Genomic DNA, 22,469 nt, shown 5'->3' with positions numbered 1-22,469 from the left:
TATATTTCTTTGTTCTGATGAACACAGAGAAAGATATTTGAAGAATGATTGTAACCATATCCAATGGTGTCAAAAGTGCCCCAGAACTGTTTGCTTTACTACATTCTTCAAAATATCTTCTTTTGTGTTCAACAGAACAAAGACATTTATAAAGCAATTTTTTCTACTATGGTAGTCAATGATGGCCAAGAACTGTTTGGTTTCAAGCATTCTTTCAAATATCTTTTTTTAAAGGGGTCATATGACACGGCTAAAATGAATATTATTGTTTGTTTTAGATGTAATGCAATGTGTAGACATGATTTAAGGTTCAGAAAAGCTGTATTTTCCACATACCGTGCATGTTTGTATCTCCTCTTTGCCCCACCTCTCTCAAACGCGCAGATTTTTAACAAAGCTCATCGCTCTGAAAAGTGAGGTGTGCTATGATTGGCCAGTTGACGGAAACGTGCAAGCGTGTGACGGAAATTAAACACCTCTTAACATATTTGGAACATCAGGTTCCAAAGCAATTGGCTGACAGGTACGCCCACCTTACTTGCGTATACCTTTGGGCGGTCTTAGTCAAAACATACCACAAACTGATGTAGATTTGTGGGGGTGTGGTTACACGAGGCGTTTCAGGCAGGTCTGGGTGAGCATTCGCTTTCACATAGAATGCATCTTTTGTTCCGACACTTCAATTTTTGCAATTTTACGTGTCTAATACATGCATGGACAACTTATAACACACCAAAGACACAGAAAACACGTATTCGCGCCATATGACCCCTTTAATACAGATCTGGAATAACTTGAGGGTGAGTAAATGATGACAGAATTTTCATTTTTGGGTTAACTGTTCCTTTAAAATTTATTTTAACTTTTTAAAAGTTATAAAAAAAGCAAACTTTAGAACTATCCACTTTTATAAATGCCAACAGGAAATAGTTTTATCATTAAATAGCATTGAATTTAGAACCATATCACCCTTCCTGTAAACTAAACATGGATCAAGCAAGCAAGCAAGCAAGCAAGAAAGAAAGAAAGAAAGAAAGAAAGAAAGAAAGAAAGAAAGAAAGAAAGAAATGGTCAATGGTTCCTTCAGAAGTGCTTCTGATGCAACACACTGTAACTTCAGCACCAAGATGAAAGTGTAGATTGTGAATAGGAAAGAAAGTATGACACACAGCAACATATCCCATACATAACTATAATATCTCCCCAAATAGACAAATTAAAATTTGCATCAGCAAATAAGAATGCCTCCATTGGGACACTGGGATAGCAACGAAAGCCACACATTAGCAGCATGTTCAAGTGAGAAGGAAAACCTCCAGGGTGAGGTATGAAGGAAGCAGGGAAAAGAGAGAAATCATATGCACATGTAGAAATATATATGAGTTTTCAACTCAGACGATTGGTGCATAACTATCCTACATTTATTTGTGTGTGTGTGATTGATGAGATTTCCCCTAACTCTACACTGTAAACCCAAATGTTCAAAATAATCAAACAGATTAAGTAATGTAAACTTAATTTTATAAAAAAGTTCTACTTACTTAAATATTTTAAGTTCGTGAAACACTTTTTTACTTTTGAGTAAAGTATAATGATTATTTTTGATTAACTTGAATAAAACTCAAAAATTTTATTTGCTCCTTACTTAATTTAAACATGTTAATTCAACAATTGGTCGAGAAGGATTTCCAATTCCCAGCATGCTTTGCGTCAGACTGCATTAGGAGAGTAAATTTAAAAAAAATATGATTATTTTATATGTTTTTAGTAAAGTTAAAGACTTGTTAGTGTTTAATGTTCACTTCTCTTAGATATTTAGAAGAGTTTGACATATTTTTCAGTTTTGTGGTTACCATTGTTTAGAAGAGTGGTGCATGTGCCTAGTCTCTGCGAAGCTACATTTCACCTGTAACTGTCATGGCTCTGCTTCCTTAGTCATGTTTTTCTTGGTCCTGTAGCAGAGCCATGACAAAGTCTTTGGTTATGTGTGGAGAGAAACATATTATTGTCCGTTTGACAATAATATACGTTCTCTCCAGTGTCTTGTCATTGGCCCCATTCCTCTTGTTTCCTCGTTATCTTTCCCTGAGTGTTTAATGTCCCACACCTGCCCCATGTCGTTATCCCTCGTTTGTCTTCCCTATATATACCCTCATGTTTCTTTGTCTTGTTGCTCGTGTATTACATATGTGTGTGGTGTCCTTGCGGTCAGTGTATCCCTGTTCTTGTTTGCCTCCCTAGCCTGCTGTTTGCCTGTTCCTGCTGTTTTCGTGAGTCTAGTAAGTGTCCAGTTTAGTTTATGTCAAGTGTGTTTATCTTAGTTTAGTGTCAGTTAGTCTTCGTCCTGTTTATCCTGTTATTCTGTTAATCTGTTATCCCCATCGTGGGTCTTTGTTTTGTTTCTTTGTTTTGTACTATTAAAATCTGTTTTGTTAACCCCTTCACTGCCTGCCTGCGCTTGGGTTCCTCTGCCATTCCTTGACAGAATGCACGAGCCTACACCGAACCCAGCGGGCAGCATGGAGGAGACGGACGAGGCGTTTAGGAGCCGCCAGGCTCACACCTTGTTCGGCTTTCGCCAGAAAGGCATCCCCGTGAGACCTTCGCCATGGACTTCCTCTCCACTGCGCGCCACTCAGGGTTCGACGAGGCGGAGTTGAAGTTTATCTTCAACAGCTGCCTCGACGAACCCTTTGAGCCTGCGGAGATGCGCAGGTTGAGGCCCCTGGGCTTCGTAGACCAGCTCCAGATCGCGATGGATCGCGAGGAGTCCAGGGGACTGTCCGTGCGGGTTCTTCTACGGGCTGGGACGATCCCGGAGGGCCAGACCCTGCAGCTCGGAGTCGTGGGCATCACCACACCGCTCTCCTCAACCCCTGCAGCCTCCCCACCAGTCAGCCTACGAGGTAGGCGAGGAAGGAGGGAGTCCTGGGGAACACCTCCGAGGAGTCCCAGCCGGAGCCAGCCGTGCCTTTTACCTCCTTCCATCACCCGACCACCAGCCGGGTGGCTAGGCGTAAGAAGAAGAGGCAACGGCGGGCAGCGTGGTCTCCTTCCCGGCCGGTGCAGCCGGCGTCCAGTCCGGTGCAGCCGGCGTCCAGTCCGGTGCAGCCGGCGTCCAGTCCGGTCCAGCCGGCGTCCAGTCCGGTCAGCCGGCGTCCAGTCCGGTGCAGCCGGCGTCCAGCCTGTGTCCAGTCGTGTCCAGCCCTGTCCAGTCCGGTGATCCAGCCGGCGTCCAGTCCGGTGATCCAGCCGGCGTCCAGTCCGGTGATCCAGCCGGCGTCCAGTCCGCCAGTCCGGTGCAGCCGGCGTAGCTCATCGCGTCCAGTCGTGCAGCTGTCTCCAGTCCGATGTCTCTGGGTCCTATCGGTGCTCGCAGTCGGTGCAGCCGGCGTCGCGTGCCCGTGAGTCGCGTCGGTATGGCTATGTGTCTAGCTGTGTCTAGTCCTGTGTCAGTCCTGTGTCTAGTCCTGTCGTCGTCCAGCTGTGTCTAGTCCGTGTCAGTCTTGTGTACGTACGAGTCTGTGTCAGTCCGTGTCTAGTCTTGTGTCTAGTCTTGTGTCCATCTGTGTCCAGTCATGTGTCCTGAGTCCGGTCGTGATGCGGCCCAGTCCGGTGATCCACCGGTCCAGTCCGGTGATCCAGCCGGCGTCCAGTCCGGTGATCCAGCCGGCGTCCAGTCCGGTGATCCAGCCGGCGTCCAGTCCGGTGATCCAGCCGGCGTCCAGTCCGGTGATCCAGCGGCTCCAGTCCGTACCAGCCGGCGTCCAGTCCGATGTCCACCTCCAGTCCGGCTCAGCCATGTCCAGCCGTGTCCAGTCCGGGTCCATCCGGCGCCGCCGGCTCAAGCCCTGTCCAGCCGGCCTTCCAGCCGGCGTCAAGCCTGTCCAGCCGGCCTCCAGCCGGCGTCAAGCCCTGTCCAGCCGGCCTTCCAGCCGGCGTCAAGCCCTGTCCAGCCGGCCTTCCAGCCGGCGTCAAGCCCTGTCCAGCCGGCCTTCCAGCCGGCGATCAAGCCCTGTCCAGCCGGCCTTCCAGCCGGCGTCAAGCCCTGTCCAGCCGGCCTTCCAGCCGGCGTCAAGCCCTGTCCAGCCGGCCTTCCAGCCGGCGTCAAGCCCAGTCCGGCAGCCAGGACGGTCCCTGGGAGACTCCCAGGGCCAAAGACTGTTCCCCCCGGGACTCCTCCTAAGTCCCCCAGGACTCAGCGCCCTCGAGCGCAGCCGGGGACTGGGACTGTTCCCCCCAACCCTTTGGACTGCCCCCTAGAACTCTTGTTTTGCCCCACCCCCCCTCCCATGTTTGTTATTTTTGTTATCCCACCCCAATCCTGTAGTCTTGTTGTCCTGTCTACCCCTTGTCATGTTCACCATGTTTGTCTGGTTTTTGTCTTTGTCTCGGTCTGCCTTGTCTTGTCCGTCTACCCCTTGGTGAGCACCTGGAGGTGCTCATTAAAGGGGGGGCTTCTGTCATGGCTCTGCTTCCTTAGTCATGTTTTTCTTGGTCCTGTAGCAGAGCCATGACAAAGCCTTTGGTTATGTGTGGAGAGAAACATATTATTGTCCGTTTGACAATAATATACGTTCTCTCCAGTGTCTTGTCATTGGCCCCATTCCTCTTGTTTCCTCGTTATCTTTCCCTGAGTGTTTAATGTCCCACACCTGCCCCATGTCGTTATCCCTCGTTTGTCTTCCCTATATATACCCTCATGTTTCTTTGTCTTGTTGCTCGTGTATTACATATGTGTGTGGTGTCCTTGCGGTCAGTGTATCCCTGTTCTTGTTTGCCTCCCTAGCCTGCTGTTTGCCTGTTCCTGCTGTTTTCGTGAGTCTAGTAAGTGTCCAGTTTAGTTTATGTCAAGTGTGGTTATCTTAGTTTAGTGTCAGTTAGTCTTCGTCCTGTTTATCCTGTTATTCTGTTAATCTGTTATCCCCATCGTGGGTCTTTGTTTTGTTTCTTTGTTTTGTACTATTAAAATCTGTTTTGTTAACCCCTTCACTGCCTGCCTGCGCTTGGGTTCCTCTGCCATTCCTTGACAGTAACATGTGTTATGTCCCCAGTGAGCAGTAACTGTTCTAATGCCAGTTCTGAGATCAGTCTCTTCTTGCTCATTTTGGATTGCATAATTCAAGGTGTTTCATTTATGCATATTAAGACTAAGGAATATGCCAAATAATGAAACCGAAAGAATTTAGTTTAGTTAGCTTAAAAATGCAATTTTGGTACTTATTTGTTTAAATTCTGTCTACTTAATTTCATAAAAAGGATAAATTAAATATTTAAGTCGCACTAACTAAGATTTCTTACGAACTTTAACTTAACAGTAATCAAAATTTGAAGGTTCTGCTTACTTAAACCAAGAACTTTAAGAATCTTTAAAACTCAAAAATTTTGAGGCAACGAGTTGCCTCAAAATATTTGAGTATTGCCAATTTATCCGGGTTTACAGTGTACTGTTGTACTGTTACACAGGCTCCTCCATGTGCTACCGCAACTGAACCCTGCTGGCACTGACAAATTTATGCCACCGCACATGTCCTTTCGTGACCCCACCCGTTACAAAATACAACACGAGAGAGGAAACAACAGAAGGGTGGAACTTATTATGAACATCACTCATCAAAACACACAGGAAGGTCAAATGGATGTGGACCCAAACAATGTGAATCACAGCAATTTTTGTGCTTGTACCCAGCAGGCTACATGCTGAACGGTTTTGAGGCATGCGCGAAAGTGAAAACTAACCAGACTACGCTCAAAACACGAGGGATATATAGTGACACAAAGAAAAGGAAAGTCGGTGTAGTAGCATACTGTCCAGGGATGACCACATTTTCAACCCTTTTTTCTCAAATCTAAAGAGATTAACAAAAGTTTGAGGAAGTTCATCCAGCGTTTGGATTTAATGGTATCATGCATTATGTTTTGTGGCATGTTGATTTGTTTGTATAGTATAAACAGTGATTGTTTAAATAATTGATAAATAAATAAAAACGTCTTTCACATTGCTTCAGGTACTCCGGGCAGAATAGATCCAACAATTTGTCTCTCCATTATTTGAGCATGAAAAGAAATGATGGTGTGTTAGAGCAGGTTGTGTGATAATCAATAATTTTTTCGCCCAGATTCTGACCGTTATTGCTGCACCTCGCAAGAACCCATTACAGAGACCTAATGCATCTTGAGGGGACCGGGCCTGCTTTGATGCACGACTCCTTATTTTAACTGTACCTGAATTATTATCCTGCTTTCCTTTACTTTTGGAGGCATTTGGTTAAATAAATCTACATCAACTCTGTGTCATACAAGCATGCGTCTGTATATTTACGCATGTGTGTACGAAGGGCTTATAGACGGCGAATATACATCTTTGAACAGCAGTCCGCCGAGACTTAAAATGCTTTCAAATGGAAATGCTGTTTAAATATAGATAGAGTACTGTTTGTGCCTGTTCCGAATGAATTCTGCGTGCTTATTTCATTTATCTGAGCCATGCAGAAAAACCCATCCGATGTACTCACCACATGTAGAAGAGATCTTCCCATTGGCCATGTTTTTTTCCTTTTCTACACGAGGGCCTTCTCCTCAGGGTTTGGCGTTTAAAGCTGCAAGGAAGGACAAAACAAAACAATTAAATCCAGAACAGAGACAAAGCAGACAAAAACAACCTGTAATTAGGGAGTAAACAAAACAAACACGCAGTCAATTACCTGGAGAACCTCAGAACACACGCGCATTAAACATCCTTATAAATGTGAAAAGCAACACAGTATGTTATTAGTTTCAATGCCGTCCGCGAGCTCTGGGTTCCCAGGTTTACACGTAATCTCTGGAGCTAAGGTTTCATATGCTCTTCCAGCAAACGATGGCCCAAACCACAATGAAACTTTGGCAGAATCAATATCATGTAATATGTACAAAGCCTGACATGAAAAAAGAGGCTTTTTCTTTTCACTTCCTCTATCCACTCTTGCACTATACAGAATGGCCCTTGATGACATATGACATTGTTCTTGTTACTTAAAACCCCACGAGCTCACAGCGAGGATTCGGAATGTCTTTATCCCAATCCCGCTCGACTCCTGCTCTCCGCCTTGTGGAAATCACTTTATTCTGACAGTATTTCCCCCTTTCTCTCTTTTTTTCTTTTTCTGTCTGAAAAGGACACTAATGAGTGTCTCCATACAGGCCTGGCAGCAGACATAGGCAAGGTGATTATGCAAACACCAGTCCTGAATTGCTTATGAAAGCCATGGAACATGAAGAAGGCGACTCCAGTAATGGGAAAAAAAGAAAGCGGGAGAAAGTTTGTTTCTGGACTCTCTTGTAAAATCAGTCTTGACACTGAGTGCTATTAGTAGCCCATTAAGCAGTTCAAGGACAATGGCTATCCTCCTGTTTGATCATTTATCCCCGGATCCTGTCGTTATGCTCGGTGCCTGAGATCAAGACGACCACAGAATATCAATGGCTTTGCTAAGGAAGAGGGCGAACTGGGTGAAATGATTCCTCAAGGTTTCGCGTATCGCCTTTGATTATTTCATAGGGCCATCTTGTTTATGCTCTCCATACATTATGGAACAACAATCTAATGGAGGAATGTTCTGATGGCATATGAAAAGATTTCTAAAGCAGAACCTGAGAAACGCTCGATATTGATTCATGCCTGTGGGTGTTACGACCTGCGCTAAAAAGTAGGACAGCTCAACCTGCACAAGGTGAAATGACAATGCGTGCTTTCCATCTCCTGTTCCCTTAAGCTTCCTGTCTATCCGTTCACTTAAAGGACCACAGGCGGAGGATGGGCAAATTTAAACCCTTCTCAAACGCATCATCAGTGATAACACATTAGGGTAATCAATCTAATATTGTTCTCCTGGGCGCTCTGGCATGAAATGGTTTCTCCTGAAAACAAGAAAATGATGTTTTTATATGGGAGATGCTTGGATGAGAGCGTGCAACAAAAGAGTTTACATTCATCACTGTTCGAAAAGATTGTCTTAGACGTTATCTGGTTCGTCATGCAACCGCTTAGCTTTATCCTTGATAGATCGAGTTCTTCATTTTTTCTGAAAGGATTTCAGCTTATCAAAAGAAAGCATTGAGAAGCATTCATAAAGGCACCTGGGTACATTCTCTGAATGAACTTACTGGAAAGATTGAACTTAATTTTTTTTATATATGCTCTATTAGACAAATAAAAAAAAATGCAGATGAGAGTGAAAAATTATAGGGGGTGATTTACTAACAATGTTTCGCAAATTAGCGCACATGCTTTTTTTGGCGTTAAATAAAGCCGCAAATACCAGTACAATGACGAGCGCAAACCTTTGTAAAATCTCGTTGCGTGATTCATTTAAATATTCTCCTCTCGTAAAGTTTGCGTCTGAAGTGGAAACTCCTACAAATGCATATGCAATAAGGTTCTGTGTCCACACCTTTTCAGCGTTAATTTCCACTGCTTGTCTTTAGTAAATACGGCCCTAAGTGTCATTTTCTCATCTTTTACCAAACTTGAACAATAGTTTAAAATCAGTATTGATCGTTTTTTCTGTTTATATTTTTGCATACTTCTTAACATACTTGTAGCACAGACTAGGACCACAGGACTAGGGAGGGGATGAAAGGCATGTACGCTGGTATCTGTTAAACACCGGTCTGTCATGTCATTGACCAACGGCCACAGTGTTATCCATCTCATCCAATTATTCTACTCCAAAGTATTCTAACCAGATGGACATGTTGCTAAATCCTTTTCATTCTCATGCGCTTGATTAGTCTTCAGTTCATGCTTGATTTACCCTTTGCTGTGAATCAACCTGGGGCCTCATGGATAACAACACACCAATTAATCTCATCATTGTGTCAATTAGTAGATCGAGTGCTCTGATACGAATGGGAATTCGTATGGGTGCCCGGGGTGACAGAGGATGGGGAGGGTGCAGCGGTACGCGCCAAACAGCCAAATACAAACAAAGGGTTAAACACTGAAATAAAGTGTTTAATACAAACGGCTCTGATATAATGTGACATTTTTAAAAAGGGAACTTCCGTTCCGTCCTCCTGAGTTTAATCAGACTCTATTAGCATGGCTACAGTAGTTACCGTGGGTCAAGTGTGATTCTGGGAAAATAAAGTGTGTCAGTAGACTGGCTTGAAATAGCTTGTGTTAACATGTAGGACATATCTCACAGCTGGAGTCGAGGCTTAATGTCATAATGCTCCTGATGGGGTCTGGATTACATAGAGTTAAAGAATAACATTTAGTGTAACATCAAGAAAAGGTCATTGCTTTCTACCTTTGCTTTTATTTTTTCCCCTGTTCAAAAACAAAGCAAACCAGAGTGCATGCATAATGTAAAATGCTTAAAAAGCTTTGGATGAGTTATTGAGGTTTCATTTAAAGGTATACATGTAATTAAATGAACATTAAATTAATTAAAGACACTCTGTATAGTAAGCACTTATGGAAAAAACGATGCTATCTTGCTGATTTATTTATTTAATTATTATTGTTTTATTTATTATTATTATTATTACAAACATGTTGGCCCTTATTTTAAATAAAATTGATCATTTTTTTCAGTCTAGCGTTGTCCATAAATCTCTCTCCTACTCTCTCTGTCTTTTGCCTTTTCACTTTTTCTACGATCATTCAGCGTGCACACCTTTCATCTTATGTTTTCAGCATTTCATCTTTCATTTTAAGACCCTGGGCCTCTTATCCATTGCCCTCTTATCCAATTTCTCTTCGCTTTTCCCTTCCCTCTGCTCTGTCTTTCTGGTTTGCCAGGCTCATGTTGGGTAAATGAGAAGTGGCAACGCACACAGACACATGGACTGTGTCTGTTCTCATTATCTCACAAAGCACTGTCTTACCCCTCGGCCCCAGTCCAGCATAACCCCAGACAACAAGAACTTAATGCACTAAAAGCACTCATCAAACCAGTGCACCCACAGACAAACACACAAAAAAAGCAATGTCTTACCCAAAGACAAAGGATGGAAAGAAAGAGAGATAATGAGAAACAGCCATAGCTTTTAGCGTAACCCTTGCATGGTATGGTTCTGCAAATCAAATTTGAATTGAAGTCACAACGTGGCTTTATGCGATTAGTAAGGCTTAACTAAAAGTATTCTTCATGTGCTTTCTGCTTGAAAGTGAAGGGGTGGTAAGCTGTTCTGTAGTCTATACACATTGATGGGGCTTATTGTATTGTTTACAGTGGTCACGTGGTTCACAATACAGTATGACCCGCACAAACTCTATCTATGTGGTCAGTTCATTAAATCCACATTGCGGTACACTAATAATGCTAATAATGCTAATTGATAACACTAAATTTTCATGCAAACATGAAAAGGAAGTGAATCATACATGTGTTTAATGTACTGTATAATGTACATTGTAAAAGTATAAAATCTGAAGTAATACAAAAGCACTGGGGTTTTGTGGACAAAGCAGCTCACAGTATTACAATAAAATACAGATACGGTATAACAGCACTCTGACATTAAAAAAATAATAAAGTATTGTTGACTTGACTTGGTTCCTAACCATGTCTAAACCTCACTGTTTCTGCCGGCAGCAGAGCAAAACATGACTTAATTTAGAGTCACAAGGCATTGCGTGCTTGTTTGTATTTGTTGCACGCCATGTTGACCATAAGACCTGCTGTATTTTGTTCTTTAAGCCTCAAAGTCTAAGCAGCAGCATTAAGATGTTCAATGTTCACAGTCCAATTCAGAGTTTTTAAAAAGTAACCACAATATGACCAATTTATGCAAACATATAGCATAGCCCTAGTTTTATTACATTTAAAAAAGAAATCTGAGCAAGTTTTGATGCTTTTAGAAAGATCACACTATTCTTTGAGGTGCCAGGGCTGTTTCCTGTTAGAGAGGTCATTGCATAAGCATAGTGAGCTTGTTAAGGAAGAGTTTAACCCATGGACAGAGAAAAAGAGCATTAATGTTTTTGCTGTGGGCTAATTAGGATAAAATCCCTGTACTGAGGCATATCAACATCTCACCTTGGTCTCCGTCCTCTCATTTAGCATTCGGAAATGAGCGTGAGGACGATTCGTAAATTGTACGATACATTTCCCTCTTCGCAGACCTTAAGAACTTGAAACCGCTCTTTATAAACTAACAGGAAAGTACATGCGACCTGTAATGGTCATTCTGTTTAAATATAGATTCAATAAGATGCCATAATGGAAAGTGCATAATTCACCTCCATGTTTAAGTCCGGTAATGACAGTTTGATTTGTTTGAGTAATACAACAGTGGGAAGCAATTGAATGAATTTGTTGAAAAAAGTGACGCTTGCCCTCAACTGAGATTGATCGAGAACGTTTATTGATGTTATTAGTGTAAAGCTCTGAGATACGTAGTGCTCGCTGGTCTTCATCTGCCTGTTAAAAACCTATCTCGTATTGATCTGGTGGTTATTGATCAAGCTATATTAAATTGGCTTTTAGGGCCTTTTCACATCAATACCAGAGTTCCTATAACTGTTGTTGGTTATATACAATATTGCTTTTCACAAACCTTAATGCTGAAAATTGTTCTTTATTGTCTTAAGATCAATGTAGTGTTCTTCATGTGTAAAGGCTAATTCACGCTGGGTTTGTTGAATCAGTGTGAAACCCCTGTTGGTTTGATAGATGAATTTCAATGGGAATTTAAAATGTTGTTTGATCAGTGTGAATTAGCCTGAAGATGTAGAAAATGTGTCAAAGCCAGTAAAATGAAAAAATAAAAAAAAACATTTCTTATGAAGTGTCTAGCAAATCATCTTTGTTCACTAAACCTCCGTAAAACAAGTTAACATTTCTATCTTAAATTTTAAAGATGCACAAAATAAGATATTTTGAAGAATGTTGGTAACCGAACAAAGGCAGTACCCATTGACTTGCATTGGTTTTGGGTCTAAACAATAGAAGTTTTTGTTTTTGCAACATTTAGTGAATGTAAATATTTCTGCTTCAAACATGTAAAACATGCTGATTCTTTAAAACAAGTCAAAAATAAAAAAAGCTGGTAATTATTTATTGTCATCGTGTCAGGATGTGTAAATACGTTTAATTAAAAAACAAAAACAAGACAAGGATACTAATTTCATTTTTATTTATTTATTTTTATTAAAACATTTGAAACTAACCACAATCATATGCTTTCAATATTCTGTGTGTTGTTTATAAAAGACTAACCCCATTTGTAAATATAGTGAGTTAGTCAGTCAGTGTTTGTCAGTCGGCCTCATTTGAATGTGTGTCATTCTCAGACTGTAATCGTCTCACCTCTACAGAACGGCAGTATTGCGTTCCTCTTTCCTTTTCTCTCTTTCTCACTCATGAGACCGAGGCAGCTGTGAAATATGGTCACCGGCAAATTGAGATTCATCAGGCAGCTTGTCTGGCTCACTTGAATCTATATTCAATTCTGGAGCATCTGTTATGGGCTGAGGCAGTTCATGACACGCTAGTATTGTAGGGGTGAAATTGTGCTTGGATAAATAAACTTATAGGTAGGCCTATAATAAAATCAAATGAAAATGTGTGAGAATCTCAAATTAGACTGGAAATAAATGCAAAAATAAAATAAAAAGACTCCCGGCTGCTGGCGAACTGAAGACATTTATTATTCATCCATGGTTTGCTTCATTCATAACTTAGAAAAGTTACTTTTAGTACAGTCAAGTCAAGTGGTATATTCCAAGATTAATAACAATAATCTTGACAGTATTTCTTTGTTAAACCTGATGTTGTTTTACTGTAGTTTGCTATACAGGCAACTGTTCATTCTCAGGAGGACTCATCATATATTGAGATACACCTCCACCTTAGGGAAGTTGAACTAAATGAGGACACATACTGCTTAGGTAAGCACAAAAATGCCAGGTTGAAAATCATGGGTGGCAGATGTCATTGCTTAGAGAATAGCCTCAGCTATCCTGAAGCCCGAAGGCTTATTCAGCAGAACGCAGGCTATTAAACAGACCCCCCTCTGTGAAACTGGATCCCATATCTAGCTCTAGACATCCACAATGTTTCTTTAAATGCAAGGGGAGATTTTATAGATGTTTTTACTAATTATTGGCACACCAAGATGTGACACAGAGCAGAAAAACACAAAGCAATGCGAAAAGAAACAAACAAAGGCACGATGCCAAGATCTGACAAAAAATTCAAGAGAAGAGCAAATGACGAAGGCAAATTCAGATCCCATTTGAAAGCTTTCTTGTAATTCAGACGTGACCTTGTTTGTAGAACGCCCTTGCCTTTTGTATGCATATTTCACCTCTTTCTGTACGTCTCCGCACGATACCTGATGCCAAAATGTCAAATATATTCAACACCGTCATCCATAACAAACTCCAAGTTCACACTGAAAAGTTTATGCTCCCCGTGCCCTTCAAACGCATGCTAACAGATGCCTGCATTTGCTTTTAACTACATTCACATTTCTGCCTAATTTGCTCACCACATCTTCTAATGTGTGTATGTTTTTTTTAGCTTGTACTAGCATGAAGATTTCCATATTCACATCACACTGAATTCTTGATGTCTCTTCACAGGCACAATGAGCTTTTGTAACTGACAAGTAAACGCTGAGCTCAGAAACGCTACAGTGACAATGGTCAGTAAAATGACAATCAATACCCACACTTCATTTAGATTGTTCATCTTTTTATATTTTCTCGCAACGGGCACTTAAAAGAGATTTATTAACATACTAAGCCCCACAGACCCCACAGAATTATATTAGCATCACACCTGACTGAATATTCTGAGTTGGAAAATGGACTATGGCATAAAATGGAGCTGGAGAACAGGAGAACATGCAGTGGGGGGTAGGAGGACCTTTCTATTGAGTGCTTTCAGTCGCTTTGACAAGACGTCATGTCAGATGTTCAAGAAGAATGGGATGTCTTTCTATGTTTTTGAGACAACCAAAATTGAGATACAACCAAACTTGCCACAGAGATGCAGTGCACACAAAAAATATACTGATTGATACATCCCGTGAGAAGGATATATATTTATTTATTAATATTTACATTTAAGGATTTATTGAATTTTATATACACTACAGTTCAAAAGTTTACAATCACTTAAGTTATTTAATCAGAAGGCATTTGCTTATAGCCTATAAATAAATTGCAAATGTGTCCCATGGTGTGACAGCAAAATTTTTGGGGAAAAAAAACTAACATGAAGATAAATCTCTCTTATGCTATTTTATATTATAAACATTTATATTAATCATCTAAAAAAATATATAATATACAGTTTGTTTCCAATTTTTTTGTTGTCACACCAGAGGACGGTACAGTTTATATGTAAACTACCCTTATTTGAAATTGAAATCTAATTGTGAAAATATAATAATGAAAATGGTATTTAATAAAATGCCATTTCTGCAAATTCAAGGCACATGGTATTATAGTTTTTTCTATTTTCTACATTTTTTAATAATCTAGAAAAATATTAATAATGAACAAACAAGGGATTCTAAACGTTTGAACGATAGTCTACTTCCTAATTTTTTCCTAGTGTCCTATGATTTATTTTTCCTTATTTCTATACTGTTTTTCCTTTCCTGTGTCTCTACTGCCTGTACTAATATGTATTTACTGTAAAGCTGTTTTGCAACAATGCAAATTTGTGAAAAGTTCTTAAGTATTAAAGAACTAAATATATAACAAATAAATAATATGTCTACAGCTCTAAAGAAGGCAAAAATCATGCTCCATTATAATTTGAGAGAGACATTGTAATATCAGGCGTCTGAACAAGGTGACCTGTTTGCTGTGCTAGTCAGAGACCAGAATCTGATCGGCATGCCATCTGCATAATCACTGCATATACTGAGTCTCAGTGGGAAATCCAGCGCTGATTTCCAGCATTTCACTCGGCCTGTCGACATACGGCACAATCAAGCCTCAATCTTACCTCTGCTTATAGAAACCAATAGCTATACTCTGATATTTGATGTGTGGGCTGATGCAGAAGAAAAAATTGGCAAAAAGTACACAGCCTGTTCAGTACAAAATTTGATTTTACTTTTACGCTCAAAAAGATCGAGCCATCACACTGTGTGCTGGTGACTGTAATGTCTAATTTTGGCCTCCAGTTTAGACGAATATATGCAAAATATATTTGTGATTGTTTCCAATACAATCTTCAATATTCATATGCTTTTGCAATATTTTTTCCAATACGGTTAAAATTTATCAAGAGATTTGTGTATTTGTGTAAACAGGCTAACAGAATCTGTGTAGAATTACCAAGAAACAAAACAATATTCATTTTTAGATTTATATCATTCCACATTAGTGTGTCGGTAAAACTGGAAAAAAGATGTAACAAGCATGACTCAACACTTAAAGGGACCGTTTAAACCGATTCTGTCATCACCCTTGAGTTGTTTCAAATCTGTATTCATTTCATTGTTCTGTTGAATACAGAGAAAGTTATTTGGAAGAATACTTGTAACCAAACAGTTCTTGGCCACCATTGACTACAATAGTTGGAAATATGACAATGGTAGTCAAAAGTGCCCCAGAACTGTTTGCTTTCGTACATTTCCTACAAATACTATACAGTATATATATATATAATAGTGGAATTTATAAAGCAATTTTTCCTACTATGGTAGTCAATGGTGGCCAAGAACTGTTTGGTTACAAGCATTCGTCCAAACATCTTTTTCTGTTTTCTGTGTGCTGGTGACTGTAATGTCTAATTTTGGCCTCCAGTTTAGACGAATATATGCAAAATATATTTGTGATTGTTTCCAATACAATCTTCAATATTCATATGCTTTTGCAATATTTTTGCCAATACGGTTAAAATTTATCAAGAGATTTGTGTATTTGTGTAAACAGGCTAACAGAATCTGTGTAGAATTACCAAGAAACAAAACAATATTCATTTTTAGATTTATATCATTCCACATTAGTGTGTCGGTAAGAAACCCAATGATTTCCAAATATTGGATGAATGTAACAATTAAGTGACATTTATTTCCTTATTGTCTTAATCAGTACCAGCAGACAGGATCTGTTAAAAAGTGTTGTATGCATCACTGTCAGCTTGAAGCAAAAACAGCGTCTTTATTTCATTCTATGTATAGCTGTGCACATTTACAGCACATAAAATTGACTAAAAGCAGGTGCTAATTCAGTAATACAAAAACTGATGAAAGACTAAAGCAAGCTTTCACCAGAGGCTGGTGACACACCATTATAATACAGTACCCAAAGTACATTAAAAAGCTCATACTGAACGCTTGTTTCTGATCAGCTGAAAAAAGTTGGCAACGAAGTAAAGCCAGGTTAACTGCATAAGGCCCGATTCACATTTCGCGCCTTTCCCGCGCGCATATTCGTTATTGTAAATGTGGACGCACGGCAGCCGCGTGGAAACAGGGGGCGACGCGCATGCTATACAATCTACTATAGCATAAGAAATAGAAAAATTAAAAGACACTGGGCAAGAAAATCACAATGAAAACAGCATTTTTTTTACTTTATATGCCTATAAAAACCACAGCAATTTCAGAAGATGCTATAAAATGCTCATTTAAACGAAAAGTGGTTTAACAGATCTAGAGGGTTTTGCATCTGAACTCTTCATTGACACAGGTAGAAACAAACACACTCTGTTTCTTTCTATCACACACACACGCACACACACACACACACACACGCGTGCACACATGTACACACACACACACACACAGGATCTTGTTACCCCAATGGCTGCTTTGAAATAAGACGGACTTTGTAGTTTGAAAGTGACACTTTCGGACTAAAGATAGACTGGATGAAGCTTTTAAACCAGTAAAGGTAGCTTGGTCTGTTTCTAAGCAGGTTACTGAATCAAGGCTATAAGAAAGAAGTTAGAAAGTAGAGTACAATAAGATCATTACAGAAAACTGGGCTTCAGACCATTACACTATTGAAGAACAATGCACACCCGAGGTGTACTGCATTACCACTTGGGGCTGTGCATTCATTTTCAACAATTCAATGGTTCGTTGTCAATTGATTTCCTACATAATAGACATCTTTCATCATGAAATGATGCCAAACAAGATTCGCATGAAACGGTCGGCCATCCCAAAAATCCATAGATAAGTGTGATTTCAGCGTGATTACATTGTTGACATTTAGCACTGAGCAGTGAATGATGACAGAGATTGCAACAACATGCAAATGACATGATCCCCAATGATTCGAAATCTGAAAGGTCACTCCTCAAAGAGAAAAGCTCACCGGAGACAACCTTATAGCCCCACGCCTCCCATTCAGAGGCCCGCCGTGTGGGTCCCATTCAAAGGTCCAGAGGTGTGGGGTTACACAAACATATTAACTTCCCAATCTTGAGCGTATCAGATCGCTCTCAGAGGTCAATGCTAGTGATAATGCACAACATGCTCTGGTGCACAGAAACAAGAGGCCATGATTCAGCATGATCAATGATGAATACACCACGGGCAACGCATATCTCAGTGACCTTGTACACACTGAGATTAAATTTAACAACTATCCTGCTCTTCTTAACAAAAGAACCTGTACATTTAAGCTACAACCTGTAACTTTTGACTCTATATCACCATCTTTGTTTGAAATACACAATTGCAGGTTGCTTTATGTAAACTGAAACCATAACCAACAACTTATAAATCATTAAAGGGATAGTTCACCCCAAAATGAAAATTCTGTCATGAATTACTCACCCTTAGGTCCTTCCAAACCTGTATAAATGTCTTTGTTTGGTTGAACACAAAGAAAGATATTTTGAAGAATGTTAGCAATTGAGATTTCGGTGGCACCATTAAATACCATAGCAGAACGAATTATTGTATAATTATTTTCTGTTGAACACAAAAGAAAATATTTTTAAGAATTTAGGAAGACAAGCAGTTTTGGGGCACCTTTGACAGCCATTTAAATGGTGCCCCAGAAATCTCAGTTGCGAACATTCTTCCAAATATCTTTCTTTGTGTTCAAAGGTTTGGAACAACTTGAGGTTGAATAATTCATGACAGAATTTTCATTTTTGGGTGAGCTATCCCTTTAAGGGGTGTTTTGGGCATTTTTTTAGCTGGTCAGGTTAACCAGCTAGACCGGTTAAAACCAGCTGATTCGCCTATTTCACAAAATGGCGACAGAGACCGGAAGTAGGGAAAAACTTTCTCTGGCCCTACTGCTGTCATAGCCATTCATTCATTCAGCTTGTTTTCTCACAGGCATTCATTTATCAAAAACAAAAGTAGCATATGTTGTCCGATTTATTCATGTTTTACTGGGAGATGAAAAAATAGGGAAAACAAACATTACAAAAACATTTTTTTTTTTGAGCGATTTATTTATTATCAAGCTCTGATATATGTTAGACAAATCAGCATAAAGGGAGCGCTACATGCCTAACTTCTTCTGGTCTCCGCAACTGTTCTGTGTAGTGAATGGAGCTAGAGCATTGACCAGACAAGCGTTTACCCTATTTTGTACACGTCACGCTGTGAAATAGATCTATTACGGTCTAAAAACGTCACATTCAAATGCAGACATTTCTTATAAAAGCCACATCAGAGCTTTCTGTCTTCATATAATCTGATCTAGTTGGTTCCTCATAAGTGACTAAAAATAGTCTTCTAATAGGTGACTAGTACGATTTTTTGACATCTAAAATGCACTGAATGAAATCTTGGCATTCATGAAACTTTCTAAATAGAAAAGATCTTTCTATGCCCGAATCTGTCGTTGCATACGAGTTCTCACTTCTTCCATTTGTCCTTGCTATTAAAGTTAAAGTTTGATGATGAGCATCCAACAATTTTAAGCGGATTCATAACTCTCAGTTGATCAGGTGTGAAAATAATACCCAGCATTCTTTACATACTGGGATGATGGTACAACATAAACAGAAGAGTTGCACCAGTTTTGCATCAGCTCACCAAGATTGTGATAACAAGATAGAAAACAACATGGAATCTAAGGATAAATTAATTTTAGTTTGTGCGTTTCTTTCTGTTGTGTCGCTTTGTAAGCTTTAGCGTTCATTAGTTGACACATGTTAGTGTGCTGATAAACCGATTTAAAACATGTTGTTGGCGAAGAGGCTTAACTCAGATTAATAGATTTAAGATGGCTGTTTGCACCGATTAGATTCTCATTACTGCCCAGACCTGTTGGTCAATTAACATCATCTGTGTCACTCTCTCACTCGCATGCACGCACACACGCACACGCACACACACACACACACACACACACACACGCACACACACACACACACACACACACACACACACACACACACACACACACACACACACACACACACACACGCACACACACACACACACAGTTTCCATGTTTTATAGGACTTTCCATAGCTATAATGACTTTCATACTGTACAAACTGTATTTTTTTATCCCCTACACCTAACCCCCCCATAAAAACAAAGCATTTTTTATTATCTCTCTGATAATGGCAAGGAAATGTAAGTATAAATATGCTATGCTATGTATTTCTATAATCATATATCCCCCAAACACAGAGAATGCCTACCCGACAAACCCTGCAGTGAAACCTCTGACCTCCTTTCCTCTAGTCATATTATTGACTGCTCCCCCTGTCATGCATAAGGAGTGGGAAATGTCCTATTGGGCAATTAAAATGTGCTGAAATAGTGGGATTATAACATATACAGTAAGCAAATTTGTGGGGAAATTTGGTTCTCACAACATATGGTATACCATATTTTTTGTGCTCATCATGAAAATCTCATAAACATTTGGTTTATATATTATGTTACTCACATTTTCTATTACCTGACTCTACCTCTTAAGGGATAGTTCCCCTCAAAATGAAAATTCTGTCATCAATTCAAACCTGTATGACTTTCTTTCCTCTGCAGAACACAAAAGTTGGTAACCAAACCACCCATTTACTCCCATTGTATGGACACAAAACCAATGCAAGTCAATGGGCACCGCCGTGGTTCAGTTACCAACATTCTTCAAAATATACTGTATTTGTTTGTGTTCTGCATAAAGAAAGACAATCACACAAGTTTGAAATAACAAGAGGGTGAGTAAATGATGACAGAATTTTCATTTTTGGGTAAACTATCACTTTAACATAACCCTCACACAAACCTGTTCACAATATTACACCGTGGCTTGTTCTAATGGGATTGTCGCACCGCAGCGCGCCACGTCCGGTGTGGACAAAATTTAAAATGATAAAGTTCTATTGTCTCTTGTCGCGCCGCGCCGCATCTGGTGTAGACACATGTTAGAGTTAAAATGAAACATAACTCATCTGATAAAAACCTGTACAGACACATCTTTTAGTCAGTGAATTTGGTCATTAGACCAGCTACAAGTAAAAAGAAAAAATTATATTTTCATGTTTGGTAACTAAAAACTGTGAGGTCAATAATGTGAAACATGTAGCGTTATTGAAAGAAGGAGAGAGAAGGACAGAAAGAAACAGAAAGAAAAAGTTTCAGTTTAATTTCTTCAGCTCCAGCATGGCCATTCACGTTTGTCAGCAAATGGTGTCAAAAGGTTAATGTTGATTTAATAAGCAATTAATTTTAAGCTGGTACCTTGGAAATTGGCAAGAGTGAGGATGATGAAAGATTAGAATCAACTGTGGTGTCTGAAAAGCAGAGCACTGAGCTCTGGGTAAATTTCCTTTCCGCTGTACAAAGCTGGGCTTGTTTGTTCATAGTTTGGCGAGGAGTCGGCTGGTGCTTAATTGGTGAGGTTCTCATGGGCACAGGTTGATGATGTCATAATAGCACATGTATTTGAAGCCCTTGATGAGGTCTGATTGGTTGTTCGATGAGTGTGAGTGTAGATCGATATTCCTGCTCTCTCTTGGCCGGGAAACCGAAAGCGTCCTTCTTTTATTAAATAAAGGCCAGATGGCCAGTGGATTAGCAAGGTAGAGCCACTGAGTGGCACAGGGTGATGTCAGGGCTTCAGAACCCTTCTTTCCTATTTATTTCCTCAGGTTCACTTTTACATGTGCATGAGAGAAGACTTTTCTCTTAGTCCCTATGAACTGAAAACTGGAAAAAAGATGTAACAAGCATGACTCAACACTTAAAGGGACCGTTTAAACCGATTCTGTCATCACCCTTGAGTTGTTTCAAATCTGTATTCATTTCATTGTTCTGTTGAATACAGAGAAAGTTATTTGGAAGAATACTTGTAACCAAACAGTTCTTGGCCACCATTGACTACAATAGTTGGAAATATGACAATGGTAGTCAAAAGTGCCCCAGAACTGTTTGCTTTCGTACATTTCCTACAAATACTATACAGTATATACTATATATATAATAGTGGAATTTATAAAGCAATTTTTCCTACTATGGTAGTCAATGGTGGCCAAGAACTGTTTGGTTACAAGCATTCGTCCAAACATCTTTTTCTGTTTTCATCAGAACAAAAAAAATATATACAGATGTGAAACAACTGTGAGTAAATGGGTACATTTTTCATTTTTGAGTGAACTGTTTATTTAAAGCAACACTATGTAACATTGACTTACAGTGGTTTTATAAGCGCAATTGTCTGTTACCAGTTTCATAAATACTGTCGCTGTATAAGCTTCCCTGTGGGCAACGTGAATTTGTTGACTAAACTGATGGAACCGGCATATGTTTCTAGCACATAGCGCACTAGCTACATAGCACATTTGCATTTACCCAAAACACAACGCATGGACGTGAATGGGTTTGATGTTTGATCTCCAAAAATAGTACTTTTCTGTAGTTATATTTTCGGAAGTTACTAAACACACTCGTGACCAGGCATTTTGTTTTGTGTAATAGCATGATAGCTTGCCTAGCATGGTAACTAAAGGTACTGATAACATTAGCCTACTCCACGACGGAACTGCTCAACAATTATGTGGATTACGTTCATGAACTATAAGGAATCTACAACTTTTAACCATAAAACATTTATTGTGATTAGGAAGTCATCGTTTACAAGCATTACACACATTAACAACATGCTAGCTATTGAAACCGGCAACATTACCTTATCTCTCGGCTACCATACGGTTATAAATTTTGAGCCAGTAGTGCACCAATGAACAACCTGAACACAGCCTAGTAACAAATAAGCTCAAAATTACAGGACGAAAATAGTGATACATAAGACTTATAAATCCAGTAGCAGGACAGCTAGGTCTCCATCCGTTTTGCAACCTGTTTCCTCTTTAAGCTCGCTCCACCGAGTGTAAGCCCGTCCGATATTTATTCGTGTTCGGGCTTGTGTCCGATCACTCTGTCTTTCTTTTTTTCGCTCCCTCCGACAAAACTCTCTTTGGTTTCTTTGCTGTCTCTGCCATGGCATTGGTTTTAAGACTTGCATATTAGATCGTTCTGTCTTATAGTTAGCTGCTGGCTAACTTCACCCAGGCTACAAGTAA

At 39.9% G+C, this 22,469-nt stretch overlaps 1 protein-coding gene across 3 annotated transcripts in view; it reads right to left on the bottom strand.

Annotated features, from left to right (window-relative positions):
* lingo2 (leucine rich repeat and Ig domain containing 2) overlaps nucleotides 1-22,469 on the bottom strand; it is a 245,530-nt gene that overhangs the window by 95,187 nt on the left and 127,874 nt on the right. For all 3 annotated transcript variants that reach the window (XM_057349446.1, XM_057349445.1, XM_057349447.1), the window contains one exon: nucleotides 6,516-6,599. In XM_057349446.1, coding sequence (XP_057205429.1) covers nucleotides 6,516-6,539 — 24 coding nt within the window. In that variant the 5' untranslated portion in view covers nucleotides 6,540-6,599. The remainder of the gene's footprint in view (nucleotides 1-6,515; nucleotides 6,600-22,469) is intronic.

This window comes from Triplophysa rosa, linkage group LG13, assembly GCF_024868665.1.
Source record: "Triplophysa rosa linkage group LG13, Trosa_1v2, whole genome shotgun sequence".
NCBI lineage: Eukaryota > Metazoa > Chordata > Actinopteri > Cypriniformes > Nemacheilidae > Triplophysa > Triplophysa rosa.
Note: the sequence above shows the minus strand (reverse complement) of the source record. Positions and strands in the feature narration are given on the sequence as shown.